Raw genomic sequence first — 10,449 nt, 5'->3', positions numbered from 1 at the left:
CAGAACTTATGGCCAGCTGCCACCAGAACAATTTCTTGGCAGCCTTCTAATTTGTAGTTTGTAAATAGGACTGGAAGAGCAGGAAGGTGAAATTCCTATGCCTTGGAAATTTTGAAATTGACTCTTAAAGGGCAAAAACTGTATGAAGTCATCTTAATCAACTGCTACAGTCTCTAGCTCTCTCACACGAATTGTAATTGTGATGAAAATTCACCCATTTGGACTGGTTAAATAAATAAATCTTACTGCTCTACAAGTGGCTGGAATAACGATAGTATTTTTGGAAAACAGGTAGAAGAGCAGCAGGCTTGCGTAGTGCAGTGCTGTAGCTTTTATAGGGAAAATTCACTGGAGCCAAGAACGCTTCAAGAACAGCACTGAATCCCAGGGCAGCTGCTGCTGAAATTACAGGCAAAGCTGTGACGTACAACCACCAGCCAGTTTACAGTACAGGGGGGAGCTACAGCTCAGCTAATGGCGCAAAGCATGCGATAAAACAAATGTGGTGGTAAAATTTTGAAATGACACAGTTCTAGACTCCAAGAATGTAATTGCCATTCAAATTTTTTTTTTTTTTAGTGTTTCTGTAACTCTCACATGCTAGATGGGAAAATACAAAGTGGAACTCAAGTTAATAGTAATTATTGTATTTTTCTAGAAACAGACGGGCTCAAGTCCACATACCAAAATGGTTATTGGCTTGGTTAAAATCGCTTTCCCACAGAGGCAACTACAGAACTGCTTTTTCCGATAGCCTTCAGGAACTTGTTCCATGTGCTGCCACGCTCTGTAAGTTGGCCTGTTCCTCAAGCGCAGGCCTGGGAGGTGCTGCCTCTTCCAGAGCTGGGGCAGTGTCTCCGAGGTCACAAGCGGCTTTCGGAAGGGCTGGCACATGTGACAGCCAGGGTAGCTGCACCAGAATGTGGCCACTGTGAGAACTGCTGTTTGTGAGCTGTAGCCCTGGGCCAGGGGTCAGTTTATGGCGGCCCAGCAGTAGAGGCTTTGACTGATGGAGGCAGATGATAAAAAAAAAAAAGGCATTGAGTTAACTTGTTCTCTTAAGAAGTGACGGGGAATGAAAGTGCAGTCAACACACCAGCCACTGTAGAAACCCAGTCTTCGGTAGTCCCCATGATGCCCCTGGCCCTGGCTTTTCACACTTGGTGTCTGATGCTAATCAAACGAAAAGTTCAGTAATTTGCTTCTAGATTAGTTAGTTAGGGAGAAGGGTAAAGATTAAAGTTGGATTGTACTACCCTGAACTCCACCAGAAATGGAGTACTTGACATTATCAGAGTATTTAATATTCTAAGGTGCCTTTTTCCATCATAAGAGAGGGGATTGCCCTTTATCTAGGTTTTCTAGATGTCGTCTTGTTCAGCGCACCGCTAGTCCGACACTGTCATGGTAGTTACTGTAAATTAACACATGTAAACATGAAGTATTCCAGTGTAATTGCATACATGCTGTATTCTTAGGGGTGAGATACATCAAGTGGTGTCAATATAAAGTAACCGAACGGCACAGGAAGCTTTCACAATGCCTCAGTCTGCAGTAACTTCTATACGTGCCCACATCTTTAAGTTTACAGGTTGTTTTCCTCAGGTAAGACCTGGCTACAGACTAACGTCACCGGTTCAGAACCACAGGCAGATTCTGAGGTGGTGAGCAGAATGGCACTGTAGTAAAGATTGAGGGTAGCTGACCAGGTGGCGGGAGCACTGCTTTATTTTCTAACCAAAATACCACTTGAATTAGAAGTCTTGCTGGAGGGCACGATATTGTACTCTATATTCTACATATTGCTCTTCAGATTTAGTATTCTCTGCTACGGGAATCCGGTTACCCAATAGCTGTGTAGAAAGTGAGATACACATCTCCAAAATAACAGCTCTGGCTACTCTACCTGAAGACTGCATTAAACCCGTTAATAGACTCAACTATTGCTATGACCATAGAGTCAGATCAGCAGCCTCCTGCTGCCTCTCATTTTCTCTGTCTTTGATCAGAGTCGATCACTATTCCTCCAACTTGTTCCGATTCAGGTGATAGTTTGTATAAACGGCTTCTTGAACATCTAGCTCATTTTAACCTAAGTGTGGGGATGGGAATATTAGACAGCGATGCCGAGCAGTTCTGAGGAATCTTAACCTTTTAATCTGAGTCGGCTGCAGCCAGAACTCTGTGTCCATCTGACTGTCATCTGTCTGGGGGGTCAGAGCCGACTCTAAACCAAGAGGTGCAACATATCCAGGTGTAGCTATCATGTTTCTGGCAAGGCGCTGTAATGCCAAGAATGCCACCCATCCGAAACGGTTAGGAGTTACCGCAGAGCAGTAGCATTGCATGTGCATGAAGAATACAGACCTTCCAGACGCAATGCAGACCAATAAAAGGTAATCCTGTTTTATCAAGTTTTATTTAAAAAAGGCTTTCTAAAATACAAAAGGAGATGTCCAAGGCCTTTTCCTTCATTCCCTTTAAAAGTCCTTTGAAGTGTTTTAGGATGGGTGATGTGCAATAGTTGTCTGTAACGTGCAACCAGATTGTTGTATCCCTCCCGGTACTGCATAGGTGCTGCTGCCCGTGTAGATCCGAATGAAGTACAGCAACTGCACACTAGAGAGCATTCTTTTCCATTAAATGGAACTAGCATACCTAGGACTTCCAGGTATAAGCGTAATCTTTCATTTCCAGAAATCGGATGGAAGATTTTCCCAGTGTTGGGCACTGACTCAGTTGATCCAAAGTCTTAGGATGCAGTCCACACGCAGTAAGATCCTTGCGTACGGTTTCCTGCGGAAATTCACATGAAAAAGAGAGATGTGGAATAGGTATTTCTGTTTGAAATACCTGTAGTTCTTAATGTTGATTTGTGTACGTCTGGGGAACTCCTGAAAAGCTTGTTTTCCGATTACTCAATTTCTGAGGGAACGACAAGCCACAGGGACTGCCAGGTGGTGATGACAAGTAACTGGGTGTAAGCCCATGTATTAAGGGAAAGTTTTGTGTCACTCAGTGTCCTATGGTTTGTAATAAAGATACTATTCCTAACAGGAAAGACTGTCTCTGCTAGTTTCCTTACCTTATTTAAGGCAGGGCTTGCAGTGCCAAGATCAGCGTTAAACACAGCCGTTGGCTCGTGTGTGTACAATACAGCAGAGAACGCTCCCCTCTGCGCGGCCTTGAGCAGCGTGGTCAGCGCGTGCAGGGAATGAGGCATGATGGGGCCTACGACCTCCAAACTGAATATATCCTCGTATGCCAAGTGAACCCTGGCCTTGGCATTTATACTGCGAGCCTGAAGACAAGACACGTTGGATTAGCTTTTGACACACAAAATCTAAGTGCTAACTCTCATTTACTTTAATAATACTGCAGTGCCACAGTCCCGTTAAGAGTTCAAAATACTTTCCAATATTGACAACTTACTGTTCCATACATGGGCATTACGATGGTTTTATTGTCTTTGTAACAACTCCTAAGATGTACCGGTGGTGAGACACAAGAACGCTATACAGTATTAACAAAATGAACGGCAGAACAGTATTGAACGACTTCTCTAGGGGAAGACGAGATGCCGAAGACAAGTGGAAGCGCTACCTGTATAAACAGCGCATCCTTTAGCGCCCACCACCTCCTCATAGTAACAGCCGGCGAGCCATGGTTCTGAGGCTCCCTTGTCGCAAGCCACTGTGATGACTGATAGTTTGAGACCCCGCAAGATCTCAGGAGAATCTTTTAAGAACCACTTTAGTACCTGGGAAGTCTGCTTCACCTCTTATTTGTCAGGATGTGAAGAATGGAAATACTGGGATTTCAGTTTAGCAGCATAGGTCTATGCGGATAGATACGATTTAGGAGGCGGTCTGTACGGCAGTCAGAATGGCTATAGCAACAAAAATTACTCTGCAGTACTTGAGGAAAACTATATAAAATCAGCGTCTAATTTACCGAGTGAAGAAACAACTTTCTCTTCTTAAAAAAGAGACAGTTGTGTTACTTACTTTGAGTGTTTGCATTGTTCCACCTCGGAAAGCAACAGGGGACAACAAAGTTGGTGGAAGCCCTGCTTGTGGACCTGCAACAGCCACGAGGCTCTTGCAGTTTATCAGGAAGTTCAGCAAGGTGAATGTGTTTGTTCCTTTCACTAATGCAAGGGATTCGGGTTTGTGATCCATCTGCACCTCGTGCTTCTCCTTACGACTGTATTGACTGGAGTCAAAGGAAAACCAAGAGGAAGTGAAAAGCACTGATGCACCAAAGGAAGAATCCAAGTAGTGCAACCCCAGGAGAAACCCCTCCATCCCCCTCTGACCAATCAAGCCATTTAAACAAAACCAAAAAAAACCACAAAGCTTTACACTGATTCAATTTGTTCTTCAAATATTAAGCAGCATCTTAAACCTGACTTCTGATTTCGTTATTAAAAACCTCAGGTGCTCCAAGTGCAAATGGAACCAGAGGAAGACAGTTAATTGGTCCCTCTGAAACACATACAGGTTCTCAGCAATCAGCTGTTCTGGTCTGGCCTACAGCTGTGCCCCCACTCTGCCACACTACTTCCAAGTGTAAACCTAGCCTACATCAGCACACACCCTTTTTCTTTAAAAAAATTAAAAAAACCTAACAAATCTTTCCAGTGAGATGACACAATCAGTTTGTGACCTAACATCAACAATTCACAATGGCTTTTCCTTCAAGGAGGAAAGCATCTAGAAATACTTGTCATAAAGAAACTCAGAGAGACATGCAGAGTCGCTTAATACGCAGTAATGTGAGGATTAATATTTGGAAGGAAGTTCTCAAAAGCTTTGCTAAAACTTAAATCTATACCACAAAAAGATAACATCTGCACGGTTTTCCAATATCATATGTCTTGACGTCCAAAGAAAGGATACAGTTTAATAGAAATAGTATCTGGTTTCTTAACCTTGTCTTGGACTCCCATCTCCTCAAGCCAAGAGAAACTTTCATCATCATCATCGCTTGGAGCTGGTTCCCTATGAAACACAAAGTCAGTATTAGGAGAGCAATTCCTCCAACAGAGGTTTTCCAAATGGGATGTGCAGGAGCCTGTAGACACTCTTGAATTCTAGCATTGTACAAGACTTATTACATACTCGCCCACTTCGAGGCTGTTGGCAACTTCAGTTTCCAAATTCACTTCAGAGTTTTTCTGTTTCCTGGTTCTACTTTCTTCTACCAATGGTAAAGAAAACTCGATGCCTTGAACAGAGGAGGAAAGGGAGCAGTGAATGGTTTTGTAACACAGCTAATGCACTTTATCGGTTATTCAAATCCTAGTTGGACTGATTTCAACCTTACCTTCATTTCTCATGGCTTCCCTTAAACCTCTAGTTGTGGGAGAAATTACAGCTGTGATAACGTCACTTCCCGCAAGACCAGCTGCACGGAACAGGACGGTAAACTGGTAGGTACATACATAGAAGTAGGGACACAGTTTGGCTTTGAGCAGATTGTACAGAGAAGTAAAGCTGACGGACCTGCAAATCGGAATAAAACAATTCTGTAACTGAAGTTAATTCTTTGCTATTGACAACATCAGAGTGGATTTGGCTGGGTGTCAGCGATGTGTACTCTGCACAGGCGTGAGAGCATTCTGAATGACCAGCCAGATTCTGAGATGTGCTCAATGCCGAGGAAGCTGCACTCCTCTGAAACGCAGCCTGTTGGCGAGTGACGTGCTCTTCCAGCTTACTTGCTTTCTAGCACGTGGGTTTACATGAAGCATCAAAGGCAACCTGCTAACCGGATTTATGGAATTCTACCCAAATCAACAACTAGAGTTGGAGAGGGGCATTTAACACAGGAAGGTAGCTTTAGTTATCTATTTCCTTAATCTGGTCCTCAAAATAATGAGCATTCTGGCTGAGAGAAAAGCATAAATTAAAAAGCTTTCTCATAAAAATGGAAAGAACTTGTGCATCAATTAAAATCCTGTTGTCTTAATCTTACTAAATACATTAGTTGTTTGGTTTCACTTACCAGTCACTCATTAGCACTTGTTGCAAGGCTTCATCCTGTGACCAAGGACTAGCCTTCCCAACTATTTTTCTATCTGCTCCAATCCGAGGGAACAGCTGCAGCCATGGCAGTGAAGGGTGAAGCCAGTAAACGAGGCTCTGCTGAAAGGCACAACGCAGCTCTGTCGACAGTTTTGGTTCCTGGACGTCAAAAAGCATTTTATGAGGACAGTAATGCTTTACTTAAGGCAGCATTGCACGTGATGGGTTAAAAAAATATTACGTTAGGTACTAAAAAAAAAAATAATCCCAGGCTTGTGACTAAGGCAGACTGAAGAAAGATGGACAACAACTGGCGACTGCTCCTCAGTTGAAGTTAAATGACCACAGTTGAAGTTAAATGACCACTCACTGATCGCTATAAGTACAAACCATGGGTGGAATTACATTAGTAGTCTAAGTGAGCCTTAATGCAAAACCAAACCAAAACAGAACCAAGCCTTCACTGCCAGCATGTTTCAGGAAAGGTGCAAAGGTATGTTCTCCTTTCTAAAGCTGGAGCCCTCAGCTACCCTCTGAAGCATGATTACCTGTATGCTCTGTGGCAAGTTTGTTTCTGTAGCTCTACAATGCTGAGCGAATCCTTGAGCTTCCTCTTGCGCTTTTAAGTGTTCAGCCCAGGTAAAAGGTTGGGAAGACATGAACAGAAGTCGTGTTTTAATACTCCAGTCTGCAGGAAATTCATGTCTTGGTGAGGAGGGAACTTCGGGTACAGCAACGGGTAAATGAAGGTCCTTACAAAACAGAAATAGCATCAGTTAACCCACAGAAAATTTAAAAAACCCACCTATTTATATTTTGGCATGGTTAGGTCTCCTCCCATATAACTTTCCCGGCAGGCAGGCCAGATGCTGGACTACAGCTATTAGATGTAACATCTTGAGTTTAGTAGCCTATAAAAAGACAAGTTGAACCTGTCGTCTCCTGCATGTTTTTTGTCCAATTCAGTGCAACAGCTCATTTTGATCCTAAAGGAAGTACTTGCATTAAGTTAAGAGACATACTTCAAAAAAAAGCTTTTGCAGACAGATTTTCTGGATGCCAAGTTACACAAAATTTGCCTGTTCATAGGCTAACCAAAGTCAGAGTTTATACTCAACTGATTATTTTAGTCAGTAACAGATTCTGATAGAAATACGGCATTATATTGTTTATAAAAAAGCAGAAGAGGGTTTTCATTCACAGGAGTCTTTCCAAAAGTCATAAACTAGGAACAGACAAAAGGAGGAATGAGTCAGAAAAAGAAAACTTAGCCTGAAGTTTATAAAGACAAGAATTTCCATGCCAAAACAGCATTTCATTTCATCCTCTCTTGGTGACTGTAACATCAGACGCTTCCTAGAGGATGCAAAAAAACCCATGGGGAGCTCTAGGACAGTTTGCATTCTTTGAGAGGTCACTTTTCTATTCTGCTAAGTTAGTCGGAACTTAAGTTGCTGAACCCGTAACAACACTAGGCACTATCTGCTTGAAACTCTCTTTCAAGGACTGGTTTTCAGGAATTCTTTCTTTACTATGTGCCTGGTGAAGTTGTGTTTATTCCCTTTCTGCAGCTGAATAAAAGACTGCAGAGGATATATAATTTTGAAGAACATCCTTATCTCAACAAAATATAAACCTAAGAAAGAGGAGAACTATGGTCAACATGGTAATAAAACCGGAAGAAGGCAACCACCTCTGTCAACTAGAACAATAACACTATTGGTATCAGGAAGAAGGCTGGCTTTTAAAAGACTGCCACCATAACAGTAAACTTCAGGGCAATTTAAATTTTCTTGAACACTGACATTTTTAGTACATCATCTTAGACGGAAATGGACCATCAAAATACTAAGTTAAACAGTTTCAGCCTTTTTTGTGAACTGAGAACAACCAGATATGTTTCAGAAGCAGTATACGCAGTTTCGTACATCGGTTAGGGCGAGGATGTCGGTTCTTTCAGAGGGCTCTGCTCTTCTGGCGGGCTTATCTTCACAAACGGACTCTAAAAGCTGAATGAAAGAGGAGCGTAAGATGCAGCACAAAGTAAGAACCAGGTCGATAGTTAAAAAACGCCCCTCACAGTGAAATTTCACGAGTGACAGTAAGCACGTACGTGCTGCGAGCATCCACCCTTCGGTACAACCAAAAGGCGCCCAGAGATGAAGTGCAGCAGCTTGCTTTTGATCTGCGCGCAAAGCTAGAGCAAGGCCAGGCCGGGGGCTGGCTCCTTGAGGGGGAGAGGGCTCCGGGCCGGGGCTGCCGCGCCCGGCTGGGGGCGATGGCTGCCGGCGGGGCCCTTCCCCTTCCTCCCCTCGCCCCCACTCCGCCACGGGGTGCGACCCCCGCCCCCGGCCGCCGCGGTGCCGGGGCTCGGCCCTACCTGCCAGAAGGGCGCTGCCGAAGGGGACTCGCCCGCCGGCGGTGGTGGCGGCGGCCGCCGGCTCCGCTCTCGGGGCTGTGGGGTGCCGGCCGCCCGCGGCGCGTTGTCCAGGCTGGAGAAGGGGTTGCGGCGGGCGGGCGCGGAGGGGACCGGCGGGGCCTCGCCGCAGGGCGGGGGAGCGGCGCCTGGCTCGCTCCTCCGCAGCCGTTTTCGCTTCAGCCGCAGCATGGCAGGCGGCTTCTTGAAGCCGGGCGAGTAGCCCGGCACGGCGGAAGCGGCCATGGCCGGGCGGGAGCGGCTGTCCCCGCTTGGCGCGAAGAAGGGCGAGCTCCGCCCCTGGGCGGCGCTGAGGGAGGGAAGGCGGCGCCCGCCGCCATTTCCCCCGGCGCCCGGCGGGAACGTGAGGAGGCGCTTCTGGCCGCCTCCTGCCAGCCCCTTCTTTTCCTCCAGCCCTAACCGTTTAAAAACTACCAATTAGGAGACTGCCAAGAAATCGTTCTGGTGACAGCTGTCCACGAGTTCTCGGTCACCTGTTTCAAAACGCTCCTCCCTCGTGTGACAGAGAAGTGAGAAGCACTTTTCGCTGAGATTACTTCTAGGAAAATAATTCTGCAGCAAAAGGAAATCCCGACACCCTGCCTCGGCTAGTAAATAGTAAGAAAGAAGCATTACAGCCAAAAAACGTAAATGGATCTCTGGATCTATTCTGAAACCAGGCAGAATGGATTTCTCCAGTCAGGTATCACGAAAATCAGCACGTGGCCGCACCAGGGCAAAAAACACCTGTGGAGACACCAGGACAGGGTTATAGTTGCATCAGCCACACGTCATCGCCTGTCTGTGAACCCTCTTGGTGAAACACGTAAACCTAAAGCTAGCATTACTAAAGAGCGTTAGAAAATGATGAGACATCCTAGCCCCAATGAGGAACCCAGCATCCAATTTCATAATAAATTTCATAATAATGGTCTTCCACAACCTGATCTAGCTGAAAAACCACAACCACTGCAGCAATAGCTGCCCTCAGTCCATTGTATACAGGGTTCAAAAGGCATTTATATATTTAGTTAGGAGCAACATATCTACTGACAGAAGATCTAGTAAAATTATAAAGATGTTTCTTCTGCAGTTTTGTCAGTGGTCGTTCCTGTTTTATTAAGCCTTATTTTTTAGCTCTTATTTTGTTTGATCTACTTTGTTTTGCAAACGTTTAAGCTAAAATGAACAACCCCAGGAAAAAATAAGCAGTTGGGTACAAAGCTTCAGAGTAAATGTCAAACTAACAGGATGCACATGCTTTAGATGTATGTGTATGTACACTTGTGCGTAAAAGTATCACTTATCTTCAAGGCTGTATTACATCACATTAGTAGTAAAATAAGATTTACTCGGGCTTTTATGTGCTTCCCTTACATCTTTTATCAAGAACCTACTACAAGTCCGTTGAATGACAGAAGATAGACTGATCATGGTTCTAGATAATCTATTTTCACTCAAATGTTCCAATGTCTTACACTGGTTTAAAGTGCTAGTGTCTGCTGTTTGAGCCATCCACACAGTGAAAATGAATAGCACAGTTGAAGAGAAAAAAATATTTTTGCTCTCAAATATGAGTAAGTAGGAAGCCACGTGCTTTGAAGAAATAAAACCAGCAGTTCCTTCCCCACTGCACGGTAATGGAAGATGTTGGATAAACAGATATGAGCTGTGCTAGGCATAGGACTGAGGTTAAAAGAGGGGAAATGAAAGTGCACAGCACAAGAGGGTCTTACTGGAAAGATATCAAAGATAACATTACAGTAACAAGATACATAAAGTGCCTCAAACATCTGAATGACACAATCGTATCAGCTTATGGACTCTAGATTCACTAGGTTTACTGCCTGGTTGCCAAAATTAAGAAAATCAGCTGTGGGGGGAACTCATACTGTCAGATTCATATCCTTCCCCTCAAGCTTCCTTGCCAATTCTGATTTCAATTAAATACCAATTTTAAATGTGGATTAAATACTAAATGTACCACTGAGAGCACTCAGTCTC

At 44.4% G+C, this 10,449-nt stretch overlaps 1 protein-coding gene across 1 annotated transcript; it reads right to left on the bottom strand.

The window, feature by feature from the left end:
• Positions 1-1,929: 1,929 nt before the first annotated feature.
• DONSON (DNA replication fork stabilization factor DONSON) lies at positions 1,930-10,416 on the bottom strand. The gene is given in 11 exon segments (XM_054189261.1): positions 1,930-2,796; positions 3,086-3,301; positions 4,008-4,206; positions 4,902-5,003; positions 5,124-5,229; positions 5,329-5,507; positions 6,010-6,188; positions 6,578-6,781; positions 7,958-8,038; positions 8,410-8,693; positions 8,696-10,416. Coding segments are annotated over 11 exon segments (1,779 nt in total). The 5' UTR covers positions 8,787-10,416; the 3' UTR covers positions 1,930-2,658.
• Between the last annotated feature and the right edge of the window lie 33 nt (positions 10,417-10,449).

This window comes from Rissa tridactyla, chromosome 1, assembly GCF_028500815.1.
Source record: "Rissa tridactyla isolate bRisTri1 chromosome 1, bRisTri1.patW.cur.20221130, whole genome shotgun sequence".
Classification (NCBI taxonomy): domain Eukaryota; kingdom Metazoa; phylum Chordata; class Aves; order Charadriiformes; family Laridae; genus Rissa; species Rissa tridactyla.
This window is presented reverse-complemented; position numbering and strand designations above follow the sequence as displayed.